The sequence below is a fragment of the Gopherus flavomarginatus genome, chromosome 14 (genome assembly GCF_025201925.1).
Source record: "Gopherus flavomarginatus isolate rGopFla2 chromosome 14, rGopFla2.mat.asm, whole genome shotgun sequence".
NCBI lineage: Eukaryota > Metazoa > Chordata > Testudines > Testudinidae > Gopherus > Gopherus flavomarginatus.
This window is the reverse complement of record NC_066630.1, coordinates 4977173-4994689: the sequence shown is the minus strand read 5'-3', so window position 1 is coordinate 4994689 and position 17517 is coordinate 4977173. Positions and strand designations below refer to the sequence as shown.

Sequence of the window (17517 nt, the reverse complement as noted above, 5' to 3'; positions counted from 1 at the left end):
CCCATCAACACAGCTGCCACCTCTCAGGGAGGTGGAGTCCCTATGTCAACAAGAGAACTTCTCCTGTTGGTGTAGATAGCATCTTTACTATGTGCTACAGCGGTGCAGCTGTGCCCGTGCAGCACTGTGAGTGTAGGCTAGCCCTGAGTGATGTAGTTAGACCCACCTAAGTCTGCAGTATAGACCAGGGCCAAGACTCCAAGACGAGCTCTATGTAAGCTCAAAAGCTTGTCTCTCACCACCAAAAAAAGATGTTATTTCCCCCACCTTGTCTGACTTAGGTTCACCTGTTTCTCAGGCCTTGAATTCCCTGGACAGCTGTCCTAATTTAACTCAGTTTAGAAATTGATTTAGTTAAATATGAGCAGCCACCTTGTATAAGCACTCTTACATTGGTTGGAGTGCCTGATAACGATTTACCTGAAGTCAATTCCTTACTGAAAAAGAATGAAGGGACCTTCTAATCTGTACTTTGAGGCTTGCCAGGGTGCTTCTTTACTTAGAGCTTTTATATTTCGGATCAGGTAGAAAATGGAGGCGCTTGCTACTTGAGATTTCAGGATGCTTTTTTGCAAAAGGAGGGTTTTTCCTTTTATGTCCTGGCCAAATTCCAATTTGGTTAATTCTGTTCTGGTTCCTTAATAACCTCATGCAGCATCAGTTGGAACAGACTTCTTAAACTGAGTTGTTATACTGGCACTTGGCTGTGTGCTTCTAAACAGCCTCTGAGTTCTGCCTCAGCAGGAGCTTCACTTTGGTAGGGGGAGAATAGATTTTCTTGAACATTTGTATTGATGAATAAATTCTATTTTATTCAGTACTACAAACTGAAAGATGCTGTAGAGGAGCTCATGTACTACGCTAAGATCCATGCACTGTAAATGAAAGCAGAATGTACTTCATTTGCCAGGCACTTTTCATTTTGAATAGGGCTAATCTGAAGGAATCCACAGGTTGATAAATTGGTTAACTGAATTATGGCTTAACGAGCAGTATGAGCCATCCTCCATTGTCTTTCACCCTATCCCCAGCAGCAAAGCAGCAAGACAGAGCATTAATAGTTAGCACACAGATTTCCATTGGAGCAGAACAAATCCGCTAATCATAAAAGTCTTTTGCTAGTGGAACAGAAGCATTGTCATGCTGGATGTTTCAGTAGTGAACACATTAATGTCCACCTGTATAGGATACAGAACTAGTTCATAGGCACAGAGCACCTTATGCGGTGGTATCCTGGAGAGAGGCGTTACTATCAAAGTGCATGGTCAAGGTTCATGCTGACATGTAGTTCCCGTTCCGTGTGGTATCTCTGTGCCCTATGAGACACAAAGCTGCAAAACACTCTGAAGTTTAGATCAAATACCTAAATCCCCATGCAAACTACCCTGTCTCTGATTGCTTCCTCTCCATTCACCAGTCACCGTGCACCTAGAGTCTTTCCCTGCTGTGACCGTCTTTCTTCACATCACGTGCCAGCAGCAGACTGAAATGAGTCAGAAACCCTCTTAAGCAGCTAAGAGCTGGCTTCTTTTATTTCTCTTCACTGCCTACATGCCAACAAAACCATGGACTACATGGCGTCTTGCATGTGTGTAAATCCCCTTGAAAACACAGCAGGATAGGTCATGTGGGCTACCAGCCTCAATAACAGGAATGACTTTCATTTAAAGAAAGGCCGGGTATAGCTGAGATGTAGCTGTTGAACAAGCATGGGCTGAAGTACACCTGAGAAACAGGAAAGAATCCTGTGGCACCTTATAGACTAACAGACGTTTAGGAGCGTGAGCTTTCGTGGGTGAATACCCGCTTCGTCGGATGCATGTCAGATGTATTCACCCACAAAAGCTCATGCTCCTAAATGTCTGTTAGTCTATAAGGTGCCACAGGACTCCTTGCTGCTTTTACAGATCCAGACTAACACGGCTACCCCTCTGATACCTGAGAAACAGGAACGTCCATAGTCCAGAGTTTTTGTAGCCTGTTTGCGTAGTTTTGAATGCTGGCTGTCAGATATCCCTGCAGGTTATTAACTGGACCAGAGCCAGGACTAGTTGATGATAGTAGAGAGTTGAACCAGTTTGCCGGGTGTTGCTATATGTTGAGTAAGCAGGTAGCTCTTGAGGAAAGACTAACCATGGAAATGCCCTCACAGAAGTATCATTTCCCCGTTGGCATTTGCCTGGTTGTACGCTCACTGCTGAGTCAATAACTCAAGCATATACGGAAACCAGGCTTCCTGTTGTGATTTTTTTTTTTCCCAGGCAAAAACCCTCTCCAGGAAGTGTAAGCAGGGAGAAAGCCCTGTATCTGTCTAGGCGATAGGTGTATGCTTTCTTGCGTGTACTCAGTCCAAGCTCCTGCTCAGTGCCTAGTGTGGAGGGGGTGCTGTCTCTGATGAAACAGAACCTAGAGTCAGTGCCTTTGTGTCTTTTGAGAATTTGGTGGGTGGTTTCTTTCAAAAAGCTCTTGAGTGGGGGGTTAAAATGCTGTAGAAGGTGAAACATCCATGAGTTGAGATCTTTGGTAATCTTGGTCTCTGAGATATAGCTGTCTCTGGACAGTTTAAAATAAGATTCTTGGTAGACTAAATTCAGTTATGAAGTGGTAGATCTTACACCGGAGGTGACACACAACCAGCATCACCTTGATATCTCCCCAAACCCCCTGAGAGAGAACTGGGCCAACAGACTTCACATGGGACCCTGGAGCAAGTCACTTTAGGTATGTCTACACTGCAATTAGACACCCACGGTCGGCCCATGCCCGCTGACTCAGGCTGTGGGACTGTTTAGTTCCACTCGCGCTGCAGCCAGAACTCTGGGACCCTCCCACCTCGTAGGTCCTAGAGCCTGGGCTCCAGCCTGAGCCTGGGCGTCTATACTGCAATTAAACAGCCCTACAGCCTGAGCTCTGCCAGCCCAAGTCAGCTGGCACGGGCCACCCGCGGGATTTTAGTTGCAGCATAGCCATACCCTTTGTGCCTCTATTTACCATCTGTAAAAAGAGGCTAATGCCGCCTTTCTTCTGTCCTCTGATTTGTTGGTTTAGATTGTCAGCCCTTTGGAGCAAGAACTGACTCATACTATGCATCTGTACTAAATCTAACAAAATGTCAGTTCAGTCCCTAACAGTACCAGCCAGGGCTATCAAAATACAAATAACAGGCCCTGCAGTGGGCATCAAAGTCTCAGGAATAAATGCAGAGGGTCACGGTCAGATGCTCAGATATGGTGATGGATGCAGTGTGAAAACCTAGGTCAAGTCATGGTTTATCACCATGTCCACCACTCACCTTGCGTATATTGAAGAGTGACATTGGAAACGGACAGTAATGCTATATGGAGGGATGGAACAAAAGCCTAATGCTGCTCTGCATACCTGTCCTAAATGATCTGCGTTCTGTGTAATTGCTGTCGGACTGAGCCTGGGGCTGCAGCCCGTGAAACAGATGAACCTGAGAAATGAATGTCTCCCCTGCCATCAAGTTTTACATTGTATTACCACTTGGAAGCTATTTATACATGTGGGAGAATCCCAGGTAGTTAAAAACATGTGTATTTTCCAGCCGTCAGCCTGAGCCACCAAAGAAGGAAAAGGAGACAACTACAACCACCAGCTCTCAGTCCAAGAGAGCAGATGAATGGAAGGATCCATGGCGCCGATCCAAGTCACCTAAGAAGAAACTTGGAATGTCTGCCTCTCCCAGCCGTGCGCGCAGACGCCGGAAAACCTCTGCGTCATCGGCATCTGCCTCTGGTTCTTCCAGGTAAATGGAAGCAGGGGAGACGGAAGGAGAGCTAACATGTGAGCCTCCCTTGGATTATCCCTGTGATATGGTTACCTGTCCAATATAGCAGCCATTTCAACAGGCACTTGGGAGTCTTGCTGGTCTGTTAGAGCATAATTGAATATTCTCATGTACCATTCCTAGACCTGTATAGCAGTAGGAATGGGATGCAAGCAGGTGGTAACAGGAGAGGAGAGGCTTGGAGCACTGGTCATTGTAAATGCTGGTGTGGGGCACATGGGTTACAGCTAGGGTGACCAGACAGCAAATGTGAAATATCAGGACAGCGGGGTAATAGGAGCCTATATAAGAAAAAGACCCAAAAATCGGGACATCTGGTCACCCTTGTTACAGCTTAGTGGGTTGCAACAGTGAACTGTCATTGGGAGCAAGGGAAAGTCTTCCAAGAAGCAGTTGTAAGTAGTGGACTACCCCAGGAAATTAGAACTGAATGAGGTTCAGCTGGCTCTAATCACTAATCCCTGCAAAGGCTCCGGGGGGTGGGGTCTGTGGCCCATATAAATCAAACCTAGCTCACTCCAGGGGTAGCAGTGGGAGGGTTGGCGATAGGAAGGGCCTGATCTCATGACTGACGGAGAGTCTGGTAAAAGCTGGGAGCATGGAGACTGTGGAGCCCAGGAGCAGGGTCAGACAGAGCCGTAGAGGACAGAACAGCCCCATAGAAAGCAAGTACTGAATCAGGGAGAGTTTGGGCACAGACCTGAGCCTGCCTCCTGTTAAAGACTTGAACTTTGGGTTCCCCTCAAGCGACTTGAGATACACAAGGCACGCCAAACTGATAGGGTTTGGGTCAGAAACAGGTATAAAACGCTGGTAAAATAAATCTCAACATACCTGTGTCTTAAGAACTGCTGCGTTCTCTGGATTCCTTCCCCCACTCACATCAGCAATGGTCAGGCCATCCTGGCCCAGTGGGGAACAAGCTGGTGGTGACATGGTTGAAGACCACATAGAAGAGCTGGATTCTGAGCTGCCTTTTTCCCAAAAAGGGATGGAGAGTCACTCAGGCAGACGAAGGTGGTCAGCCTGTTCCAGATGGCTGGTGTGGTGGTGGCAAGAGAGCTCTCTCCATCGAAGGAGGAAATGAAGGGTGTGGGGTGCAGGGAGAGAGATTATAGATCTATAGGGTAATATGCCCCTGGATTGGTTTTGAAGATGGGATGGGAGGTTTGAATGATGTTCAGGAGAGTCCCTGAAACTGAGCACTGAAAATGAAAATTTTGTTTTCCCCAAAATGAGTTGTTTATCTTTTTCTTCCAGGTCGTCTTCTCGTTCATCCTCCTATTCTGGTTCTGGTTCTTCACGGTCTCGTTCCAGATCCTCTTCCTACAGCTCCTACTCTAGTCACTCTTCCAGACATAGTTCTTTCTCAGGCAGCAGATCCAGGTACTGTTTCTCTGGCTTCTAACGCAACAGCTGCAACTTTCTTCTACTCACCAAAATAAATAAATAGGGTGCTTAGTTTTAAAATCTTTTCTTGGTGTTACTCAGGTATTAAAAGCAGATACAAAACCAGTATCTGAAACAAAAATAGTCAAACCAATGATGATCTTAAATAGCAAGATTAGCATATAAAGATAATTACTGGGAACTAAAATACTGGAATAATTACGGACCATGTGCTGCCTCTGTTTCAAAAGAGTGTTTAAAATTTTCTCACCAAATAGCTCCATTCAGTGGATGGGCCTGGTGTTCTCTCTGTGGATGCTGTTGTTTATTGCTTCTTTCCCACTGATACTTTCTGTACCTCCCGTTCATACACAATAGGTCTGAAAGAATGATTTTCACTGTTTAAAAGACCTGGAAATGAAAGTCTTGTAAAGTTGTTAACTAGATTCTATAACTTTTTAATGTTAGTTGGTTTAGTTACTGTTTAAATTTAACCAACTTTTTAAATGATAGAGTGATAAAAAAACATTTTAAAAATCTGTTTCCCCTCCCCCCACACACACACACACTCACACTGTTTTTAAATAGAGAAGGTGATTTAGCCCTACTCTGCATCATATAAGGGTACTGGTTTTTTTATTTGCTGTTTAAAAGTCTGCCTCTTCTGCACTGTGGGTTTGCAACTGTACACCCATTATGTGCACACACAGTTTCTGGGGTTGCATCTGTGATTAGCTATTTGTGAAATTAGCTGGCCAGTTATGTCAGTACATTTGTGCATGCAAATGTCTAGTTTTCCGGTCCAGTTGTGGTAATTGTGCAGTGGCATATGCCTGGCTTCGAAAATCAGGCCCCTGAGTTTTTCAGTGATTAGCTCTTTACAGGGGTGTTAGGAGGAGGAATACATTAAAGATTGTGAAATGCATTGAGATCTACTGATAAAAAGTGCTATATCAGAGCTAGGTGGTATTATTATTATTTTATGTATTTATTACTCTTTCATCCTGCACTGGAATTTCCCTTTAAAGAAGAGGAATTAATGTCTTTGACAGGAACCAGCCTGTGCGTATTTGTCTTAAAGATGTTTCGATATTTGGAAATGACACTTCTGTGCCTTAGTGCTGTTAGGATGCTGGCATATTTATTAGTTTGCCAACTGCCTAAACTGGGTGAGGGTGAGGATAGTTCCCCAACTCAGGAATGAAAATAGTAGGAGGAATTGCTCCCATCCTGAGCACCTCTTTAGGGTTGAAATCGTATGTAACCTCCGAATGGATTGAACTGAAAATACAAGTGTGTTATTTGAGCCAGCTTCTTCACCCAGTTAAGGAATTGCTTTATAGACACAAGCACTTAGAGAGAGCGAGAGGAAAGGGGAATTAACTTTTCACTTTTTCCTCCCCTGTGCTTCGCCCTGTTTGTTGCAGAACACTGCCATCCTGTACTGTACCAATCAGTCTGACACGTTTAACGTGGCTGCTGCTACTGTGCGAGGAAATGGTGAAACTCCCAGCTATATTCCCAAGATCATTTGGTATCTGAAGGAAAAGTTGTGTAAACAAACTAGTCTTCTGGCCCTGGAAAGTGTTAGGCTGCAAGAGACTTTCAATCCTGGTAGTAAGGCGACTCATATCGTTGTCAGTTATAGCATCCCATGGTACTGGCAAGTCACTTGACTGTGTCAGTGCCAGTCCAGGAAATAACTTCTGCACTTGGCTCTCTTGACTCTGATATACTCTGCTTGATTGTTCCCCCAACATGTCAGGAAATTGCAAGTGCTTGGTCCATCCCATTTGTTTGCTCCTATCTAAGTGACTAGATCGCATTTGGAGTGTCTGGACCAGAGCAGGAATACGTAGGATTTGAAATAGAATTCACACTTGCAAGCATGATCTAGTCTCTAGTTTCTCTCTTAATAAAAACCCATTTGGTGTACCTGCCTGTGGACCTGAAGTCTGTAATGGAGTACAGAGGGCTCAGACCCAAACAGTAATATGGAATAGCTTAGAGCTAGTCACTTTCTGGCTAACATCCAGTTTTCCCTCAGAATTCCTATCCCCCATACTGGCATCTAGAGCGGAGGGCAGGTATGACACTAGGAGAACAAGTTTAGTCCCACTAGAAGTAGCCAGTGCAGTATAGCCACCTAACCCAGGGAAGGAGAAGGTACAAATAAGAAGAGGGTACTCCACACACCTGAAAGGCCTGGAGACCACAAGTGAGAGAATCTTTCTGCAATCCCACGGTCTGAGTTGAATGATGTACCCCTTCTCTTCCTCCCAGAGCTAATCTTTTTTTTTTTTTTTTAAACTGTCCAGGTCGCGATCCTTCTCATCTTCCCCTTCTCCCTCCCCAACACCATCTCCACACAAAGCGCTTGTGAAAGCTAAAGGGGAGCCTGCACCACCTGCTGGAAAAGGGTAAGACTTCTTGTCTACTTGGAAGAGATGGTGTGGGAAAGCCCTAGAACTGTACTTTCACCGTGGCCCTTAAAGGATCCCGGGATATGATTCTGGTCTTTGGTTCTGAAATCAGCCACCCTACTGAAAACTGTAAATGCAGAATGTTATTTATATTGATTGACACTTGTGTTTAAGTTTTTGATTAATTGTGTTCTCTTAATTATCTCATAGGGGTAGGGTTGCAAAAATGGCCGTCCCTCAATTGTATGAATAGTTCATGTAGGCCTGGTCTACACTACGCGTTTAAACCGATTTAACGCTGTACCCGTTCACACAACGAAGCCCTTTATATCGATATAAAGGGCTCTTTAAATCGGTTTCTGTACTCCTCCCCAACAAGAGGAGTAGCGCTAAAATTGGTATTATCATATCAGATTAGGGTTAGTGTGGCCCTATATCGACGGTATTGGCCTCCGGGCGGTATCCCACAGTGCTCCACTGTGACCGCTCTGGACAGCAATCTGAACTCGGATGCAGTGGCCAGATAGACAGGAAAAGCCCCACGAACTTTTGAATTTCATTTCCTGTTTGCCCAGCGTGGAGCTCTGATCAGCACGGGTGGCGATACAGTCCCAAATCCAAAAAGAGCTCCAGCATGGACTGTACGGGAGATACTGGATCTGACCGCTGTATGGGGAGACAAATCTGTTCTATCAGAGCTCCGTTACAGAAGACAAAATGCCAAAGCATTTGAAAAAAATCTCCAGGCTATGATACGGAGTCCACAGCACAGTGCTGCGTGACATGCGTAATGGAAAGCCAAAGAATCAAATGGACGCTCATGGAGGGAGGGAGGGGGTACCGAGGACTCCAGCTATCCCACAGTCCCTGAAAATCATTTGCATTCTTGGCTGAGCTCCCAATGCCTGTAGGGTCAAACACATTGTGCGGGTGGTTCAGGGTCTATCTCGTCAATTTACCCCTCCCCCTCCTTGATAGAAAAGGGGAAAAAATCGTTTCTTGACTTTTTTATATGTCCCCTTATGTATACTGCATGCTACTGGTAGACACGGTGCTGCAGCAGTAAACAGTAGCATCCTCTCTCCTCCTCTCCCCGGTGGCAGACGGTACAGTGCAATAGGACTGATAGCTGTCCTCGTCATGAGCCCGTGAGTGCTCCTGGCTGGCCTCAGGTGAGGCCGGCCGGGGGCACCTGGGTAAAAATAGGAATGATTCCCGGTCATTCCCAGTAGATGGTACAGAACGGCTGGTAACCGTCCTCATCATAGCAACTGGGGGCTGAGCTTTAATCAGCCCCCTCCCTGTAATGTGTAAAGAAAAGATTCTGTACTGCCTGGACTATCATAGCAGCGGGATGCTGGGCTCCTCTCCCCCACACCACTTAATGTCCTGCCTGAACTATCATAGCAGCTGGAGGCTGCCTCCCCCTCATTTTATCTCACTAACAAGTCAGTGTTTCTTATTCCTGCATTCTTTATAACTTCATCACACAAATGGGGGGACACTGCAACGGTAGCCCAGGAAGGTTGAGGGAGGAGGGAAGAAAGGGGTAGGGTTGTTGCAGGGGCGCCCCCTGTGAATGGCATGCAGCTCATGTTTTCTGCAGGATCTGACACGGAGCGGCTGTGCTCTCTGGTTCTCTGGTACACTGGTTCTCTAGTACACTTGCCCCATATTCTAGGCAGGACTGACTATTTTTAGATAAAAAGGAGGGATTGACTCTGGGAGTCATTCCCATTTTTGTCTTTGCGCCCCCGGGCGACCTCAGCCAGGGGCACCCATGACAGCAGCAGACGGTACAGAACGACAGATAACCGTCATCTCATTGCCAATTTACAATGGCACAGCAGATGGTACAGAACGACTGATAACCATCTCTGCTATCATGCAAAGGCAAATGAATGCTGCTGTGTAGCGCTGTAGTATCGCCTCTGTCAGCGCAATCCAGTACACATACGTTGACAGTGACAAAAGGCAAAACAGGCTCCATGGTTGCCATGCTATGGCATCTGCCAGGGCAATCCAGGGAAAAAGGGCGCGAAATGATTGTCTGCCGTTGTTTTCCCGGAGGAAGGATTGAGTGACAACATTTACCCAGAACCACCCATGACAATAATTTTTGCCCCATCAGGCACTGGGATCTCAACCCAGAATTCCAAGGGGCGGGGGAGACTGCGGGAACTATGGGATAGCTACAGAATAGCTACCCACAGTGCAACGCACCAGAAATCGACGCTAGCCTCGGACCATGGACGCACACCGCCAAATTAATGTGCTTAGGGTGGCCACGTGCGCTCGACTTTATACAATCTGTTTTACAAAACCGGTTTATGTAAAATCGGAATAATCTCGTAGTGTAGACGTACCCATACACAAGCTATGTGTATGGGTGTATGTAAATGGTACATATGTACACACACACACTGATTTGTAAATTGGGTGTGTACAGATATGAAATCTGAATGACACTCTTGTAGAAGGATGTCTGTGATACAAAGCATGTGACTAAAGCTAGTATGTATTACACATATCATTAAACTAGCGAGAGGAAGTATAGCTGTATACAGTTAAGGTGTGTCTGTTTTGCAATGTTTAGCATGAATTAACACAAGCACAATAGCTATGTAAACTCAAACATTTGTTTAGTAGCTTATGTCACCCCTCGTGCTCTTTTTAATAGGCCTATATTTCATATTTCACATTTCACACACTTCTGTCACACTAACATAGTACACGTGGTTATCCTGGGGAATGTTTCTCTGCTGTATACTGAGGTCATTGTTTTTAAAGATGACAGAGAAATTTTTCCAAAAGTTACAACTTGGAGGTCAGGCTGAATGCTCCAGCAGGGCACATGACTACTTCAGCCCATTTCTGATTCAGCATTTACTCACTTTCCTGAGCCCATGACGTGCCTTCTATGGATTGGGTCCCATGTGGAGTGATGCCTTTATATGTATTCTTCTGGTAATATTGCATCTACTGCTGAACAGCATAGCAACCCTCCAGCTGCCTAAAATTTCACATTTTCCTTTCCCTGTGGAACATGGCACATATTTAATATCTGTGTTCTGCGTGTCATAAAATAAGAATATGAAATAGGTAACAAAAGGGAGAAACTAACAGCCTTTGCAGCCAGCCAGCTCCACCCCTGGTTAATAATGGGTGTGACATCACTATCGGAGTGAATGGTGTACAAAAGCCAACTATTATGTAAATGATTGGCTCATCATGGGCCTGAAGAATAATGCTGGAAATGTGCTGAAATGACCCTTTTCCTGTTTGGTATGTTCAGTATAAAAGCTTAAAGGCAATGGACAAGTATACTATTTTTGTGATAATATACCACTGCACGCTGTAAAATGCAAGACTAAAAGTCTAGGGTCAGAGTTTCAAAATGAGGCGTGCACAAATGGATGCATACATTTGCACCAACCTTAGCATGCAAATGTCCACTACAGGTAAATGAATCAGTTATTTGCACACAAGTTAGTTGTGTGTGTCTAACTTTAAAGTCTGACCCAAAACTTGTAAGGAGATGTTTGTTTCGGATACCTGCGTATCATACTAATTCCAAGGGGAACTTGTGGTACTGTAAACTGCTGGAGTGGGTTGTCACCATAACACTGACTGTTTATATAATAGCTGATCTCTTTAAAAAAAATCTTTCATATTAGAATGCAATAAAGTGCCCTCATTAAGGGGCTTTGTAGTGTCAGTATATTTCTGTGAAATATGGTTTACGTAGACTTTTCCAAAAGGCCATGGTAACAGGAATTGTATAATGGTTCAGTAGTGGGAAATATGTTGCTTCTGAAAATCCCCGTGTTACATGCCCGTGGTGTTTGATCATACGCGAGAGTATCAAAACTCCATTTTCACTTTGCAGTGAGAAGTCTGTGAAGAAAGTAGCTGCCCTTCCAGTCCCACCACCATTGACTAAAGTTGCAACAGCTGCACCAGAGACAGCCAAACCAGGGGATAATAGAGAGGCGAGAAGGAAGGAACGTCAAACGAGGACTCCACCCAGGAGGTAGGAGAACCTGAGCAGAGGGATTTGATCATGCGTACAAATGGAGAGTGGGGTAATTGCTAATTGAGGAATTAACCAAGAACTCACTCTGACTTAAAGGAGAAATCTGTTCCCTGGGATAGCAGGGGAATCGGAAAAGGAGGCGAATGTATTACTTGCGTGCAATAAAAAACCCAGGCTGATCTGTCTAGAGACCTGTTGAATGAGAACAGCAGGTGGAATCCTTGAATCGCACGAACAGGAAACTCTCATATTACAGGGAAAACACATCGTAGAGCAGCTGATTGGTTAGTCCAGCCATTGAGGAAGCAAAGGAACCTCAGAGCTACATTGAATCCAGAGGGTCATGCTCCATAATGAAGTAAAGGGAGGGAAGGACTCAGGGCTGCAGAGTTGGGTACTGGCCTGCACCAGATTCTTTAATAGATTTAAGAGATGATTTCTACTGCGCCAACCCAGAAGAAAACGTGATTTCAAAAATTTGGAACTTCCCTCAGCCCTCACTAAACTGATGTGCCCTTTGAGGGCAAACAATAGTTTTCCTAGATCCTGGTGTTTTAAATCAATACAAGTAAAGTCCTGTGCCCTAATTCTATTTTCCTTTCAGTGACAAGCTTCCTAGGTCAATTCTTAGCTTTGAATGGAGCCGTTCCCCTTGTTCCTTAATAGTGACTAGAGAACAGTACTGGAAAGTTTGAGTTACTTCTGTCTCTAAACGTGAAGATTGGTTGCTAGGATTCCTCTCCCCTCAGAAAAGTGGGTTACGGTTCTTTTATTGGAACAGGTTACTCTTAGGAGTCCTTAGACACTGTGTGATCCCCTACGTGACTGTTATGGGTGTCAGTGTGCGCAGAAGGAAAAGGAAATAAACTGTCCCTGATGTGATAATTTAGAAGATCGGTTCCAGTTAGCTCATCACCCCAAACTTTAAGTAACAAGAGATGAGTTTGATATTTCTATAGTTCATGCTACAAGGCAGCCCCACAATCTTGTGCACGTTACACCTTTGTTTTTAGGAAATATTTGCTACTGATGCAATAGGACAGGACAGAGGTGCTGTTCTGTGTCCAGCTCTAACCAGCATCATTCAATCTGTCACGAAATATCTGCTTTTGAGAAGTGAGGCTGTGTGGCCAGGACAGGGAAATCTGTTTGATTGACAAGACAGAATTCTCTGCTGTATGATCTAGTGTCAGTCAGTGTTTGTAAATCACTGCATTGGAAGCCTCTTTCTCACCATTGGTCAAATGCACAAGAAGCAACCCTCCTCTATTGCTGAGTAGAATCAGATGAGAATGGTTTCTTTTGATCTGTGTTGCAGGCGGACTATAAGTGGCAGCATCAGTGGCAGTGCCAGCAGTTACAGCGGCTCCAGTTCCCGATCTAGGTCCTTGTCTCGGTCTCTCTCCAGATCTCATTCCCGATCGACGTCTGCCTCAGTTTCCCCCTCCCCATCTGGGTCCAGAAAATCCAGGTAAAGCACTATGTTTCACACTTTATCATCAAGGTTAACAGACTCAGACTATGTGCAAGTGTCGTACTTGACACATTTGAGAGTTTACATTGCAGGCAAGCACCTTACAAGCAGGTGCATGCAGTGCAAGGAAAGATTCATTTGCTCGGAGTATATAAATGAGTCTTAAATTTTGATAAATGAAAGCAATGTTAACAGCTGCCATGTTGCTTATTCTAGGAAATAATGAAATTATCGTCAGTGTGCCCTGGATTATCCATTTTCACTCTAACTTGGGGCTGAAGCCTCTTCTCTCCCTGTTTTCAAATCTTAATTGAACATTTACCTTTGCTGTTGTAAATCAAATTTCCAGGGTGTTTATTTTTCTAAGGAAATAGACATTCGTATTACACAGTGCTGCTCTTCTAAACTTTTCTCTACATCTCACTGTTGGATCTCTTTAGGGCTGATGCCTGGCATGTCAGCACTGCTTGAGCAGAAAGCATCTAATAGATCTGTCTAGTGGTGGTGCTTAGCACTCTTAATGGCAAATAAGGTTGCAAGAATGGTTCCTATTACACATTTCACCCCAAGACCCCATTCCGTTCTTTGAAGCGAATGGGTGTGCTGTGTCCGTTAGCTCCCTAAAAAGCCCAGTGAAATGAGTCCCCTTCAAAAGCATATTTAGATTAACTTGTGAAGCCTGTTCATACACAAGTGTCTTTCTGCAGCTCTGTAAGCAGCTGCACCATGTTTTTCTATATAAAGTTCTTAAGCCCTTGGGTAGTATGATGAGTGTGGTATATAAACCTTTATAGAATGGAACAGAATGTGATTCAAATCAGAGCCATTTCACACCTCTGTACACTGCAGAGCCACAAGGTTGAATAGCTACATTCCCCCCCCCCCCCAGGAATTTAAGCATTTTTATTAAATGCTTGTCTGATTCATTAGGCCCTCAGAAGCTGATATGAGAGGCTAGGGTTGAGTCTGCCTCTCAGGTGCTCTCTTTTTAACTCAATCCACTGTAAAGTTTGTTTAGAATTTCAGATGTCTACTTTTTCAGTTGTTACTTGCACAGCACCAAATGGTGAGCCTGCTGCTTCACAGGTATTTGCAAGTAAGATCCCTGCCTCGTGATGCTTACTGTAGACAGCACAGCTAGGGGGTGAGGGCAGAGATGGACAGTAAGTGCTGGTATTCCTGCTGAAACAGAAACAGAGCTGGCTTAATATTTACTACCATGCTGCTTTACCCAGCAGTGTGAAAACTTCGTGTGCATGACACAGTCAGAGCACTCTGCCCACTGATATTCCGGGACCAAAGCACTTTTTGAGCATAGGAAATAATGTACTGAATGAAAACAGACTGCTGACACAATTCTGTAGCCACACCCTCCTTTGGAGATGAAATTCTATCCCTGGGTTACCAGGTCATCACTGCCTCCTCTAACAACTCACTTCTGTCATGGTACTGTTGAGTTGTGAGCTTGTGATTTGTTTTAAAGTGGTGTGCCCTCCCCTGAATTTCCTTGTGATAGTCCCTGACCCCAAACCTTTGATCTATCTTATCTTTATCTGGTCCAGTGCAAAGTACAAAGTCTGCATCAAAAAAATACAGTCGTAGTTCTCCAGCATTTTAATTGTGCAGAACATGTCATCACTGTCACGGAGTCCCCAGGCGATGCTCTGGAACTGCTCCCCACCAAGCCAGTCAGGACTTTGGGGAGCCTCCTCTCCCTTGGAGCAGACTTGTTCAGGGCAAGAAGCTCACACGGCTTCACCTCCTGGGTCTCTCCTTGGAGCATTCAGCATCCTCTGCCCCTCCGTGCGCTTCCCACAGCGAGTCCACCCCAGCGGGGTCCTGGGGAAGCCATTGGGTCCTGCACCCCCACTTTGCAGTCAGATGTGACTCTCAGCCAGCCAGTAAAACAGAGGTTTATTCGATGACAGGAACAGGGTCTAAAACAGAGCTTGTAGATACAGCGAACCAGACCCCTCGGCTGGGTCCATTCTGGGGGGGCAGGGAGCCAGACCCCCAGGTCTGCCCTCCACCCTTGACCCTAGACAGCTCCAGACTCACAACCCCTCCCAGCCCCTCCTCTCTCCTCAGCCCCTTTCCCGGGCCAGGAGGTCACCTGATCCCTTTGTCTCCAACACCTTCAGCTGGCACCTTTGCAGAGGAGGGGCCCAGGCCATCAGTTGCTAGGAGACAGAGTGTCAGGCATTTAGGTGCACTGGCCCTTTGCTCTGCCAGATACTTAAGAACTGCCATGGGGACACTGAGGCACCAACACAGTACTCAGAGAAAACATTAAGAACTTTCCCAGTTCGTCACATCTCTCCCTCCTTCGAGACCGAACTGAGCGAGGTCACTCCAGCCAGTGACCTGGGGAAGTTCGAACCCACCAACGTTCCCATGGATGCCCCAGCATCTCTCCCATTCCTTGGTGTGAGTTACACCAGGACAGTCCAGTCTCACACCCTCCTTGAGGCAGCCCAGCCCCCTCTTCACCTGGGACACTTGTTCCTCCCAGGTCTGGCTAAAGATGCACATGTTATCAGTGTCTGCCAGGGCCAAGTTCTCCATCTCCCTCTGCTTGTCTAGAATCTCCCCAGGCCTAGGCATGGGGTCGGCATCGGACACTGTGATGACTTTAAGCTTCTGATAGCCCCCATAAAACCAGATCATCCTGTCTCCCTTGGGGATCAGCCCCACGGGTGAGGCCCATGGGCTGTAAAACGGCTGGATCTCATCTAAAGCCAGCATGTCCCTGACCTCTCTCTCCAGGTTCTGGGCTGCTTTCCCAGTGACTCTGAACGGGGAACACTTGATGGGGAGATTGGCTCCCACCTCAGGGAAGAGATCCCCCAGGGGGTCTTCCCCCTTCTCCTCTCCATCATTCCTTTCCGGGTCCAGGTGTCCCCTCACTCTCCTCCCATCCAGCAGCTCAAATGGGAAGAACCCTGTGGATTCCTGGGGCACCACCAGCTGCCTCCCGATTCCCCCCAGTTCTACTTCTCCTTGGGGAGCCCATTCCCGGAACAGGAATCCCTTCTCCTGCATGACTCTGTCCCTGCAGCCTTCCCCAAGGGGGTTTGCAGCGCTGTGGCCAGCAAGTTCCCGCAGCTTCTTCAAGGAGGGATCCCTCTGCAGCTCGGTCTGGGATTCAGCGGCTGGGGCAGGGAGTGGGACCTGCTCCCTCTCGCTGGCTGGGCCTGGGGTCGCAGCCCCCCTGAGCCCTGTCCCTGGTAGCTCCCTCCCTGCTGTGTAATCACTTCCCAGCAGCACGTCTGGACCAGGCAAACCTGTTTGGCAGCTGACCTGCCCTGCCTGGGTGTCCCTGCACTCAGCTGGGGTCTCAGCTCCCCCCGTGCTCAGCGCTGCCCTTGCTGTCCCAGTGGGGTCAGGCTGCGAGCTCTCTGCTCTGGTCACAGCATCAGAGCCAGCCTGAGCCCCGTCTCCAGTGTGCAGGGGGGCGGGGAGCCTCTCTCCCTCCCACTCAGCCCCAGGGGGCTGGTTACAGGTAGGCAGGTATCCTGAGCCCAGCAGCCCCTCCCCCCTGCCAGCCAGGTCATTTGCATTTTCACTGACCATTTCCATCCTAGCCAATTGGTTCCCTGGATTTGAATTCAAACCCTCAGCCGTTACAGGAGCGGGGCCTGGATCCTGTCCCATGGGGAGACAGTCACCCCCCAACAGGGCCTCCCAGCCGATATCCTGGAGAACCCCAACCACCAGCCAGCCCAGTCCCTCCTGGGTCTGCACAGGGATCTGGGCCATAGGCAGGGCGAGGGGCTTCACCCCAGGGAACTTCACCCAGGTCCCACAGTCCCTCAGCATCTGGGGCTGCACCACCACAGCTCTCTCTGTCCCAGGGTCTCGCCCCCGCAGGCTTGTTTCCCCACTAACCCCTGGGCAGCCCCCTATGTCTCTCTGATCCACCATCACCAGTCCACGCTGCTGCTGCTTCTCATGCAGCTTTTCCTCGGGCTCTTGCTCTCTCTCACGGTCCTCTCGCTCTCTCGGGCTCTGCTCCCATCCCATCCGTCTCCAATCTCCTGATGGGGAACCCAATCGTGAAGACCCTCATCTGATTGGGGACCAGACTCCCGGGGATGCCTGGCTGATGCTCCAGCTGCTCTCAGATCCTCTTGTAGCCCCATCTGGGCCAGGAATCTGCTCCTCAGAGCGGTGCTTTTCCTCCAACTGCACGATTAACTGTGCCTTGGTGAATTTCCCCATGCGTAACCCTCTCTTTGTGCACAGGATCACAATGTCCTTCTCAAGGAGATGGTGATAGGCCATCACTTCACCGTTCCCAAGTGGCTCTGGACTCACAGGCCTGTGTGCTCTTGGCTCCCCCATGGTTTCCAGGAAGAACCCCTGGTGTGCCAGCCCTTCCCGTGAT

At 47.0% G+C, this 17517-nt stretch overlaps 1 protein-coding gene across 6 annotated transcripts in view; it reads left to right on the top strand.

Annotated features, from left to right (window-relative positions):
- ZC3H18 (zinc finger CCCH-type containing 18) overlaps positions 1 to 17517 on the top strand; it is a 67762-nt gene that overhangs the window by 40050 nt on the left and 10195 nt on the right. For 5 of the 6 annotated variants that reach the window (XM_050922597.1, XM_050922598.1, XM_050922596.1 and 2 more), the window contains exons 10-14: positions 3566 to 3766; positions 5069 to 5194; positions 7516 to 7617; positions 11510 to 11653; positions 12975 to 13127. In XM_050922597.1, coding sequence (XP_050778554.1) covers positions 3566 to 3766; positions 5069 to 5194; positions 7516 to 7617; positions 11510 to 11653; positions 12975 to 13127 — 726 coding nt within the window. The remainder of the gene's footprint in view (positions 1 to 3565; positions 3767 to 5068; positions 5195 to 7515; positions 7618 to 11509; positions 11654 to 12974; positions 13128 to 17517) is intronic. The other variant, XM_050922599.1, reaches the window with a different exon arrangement.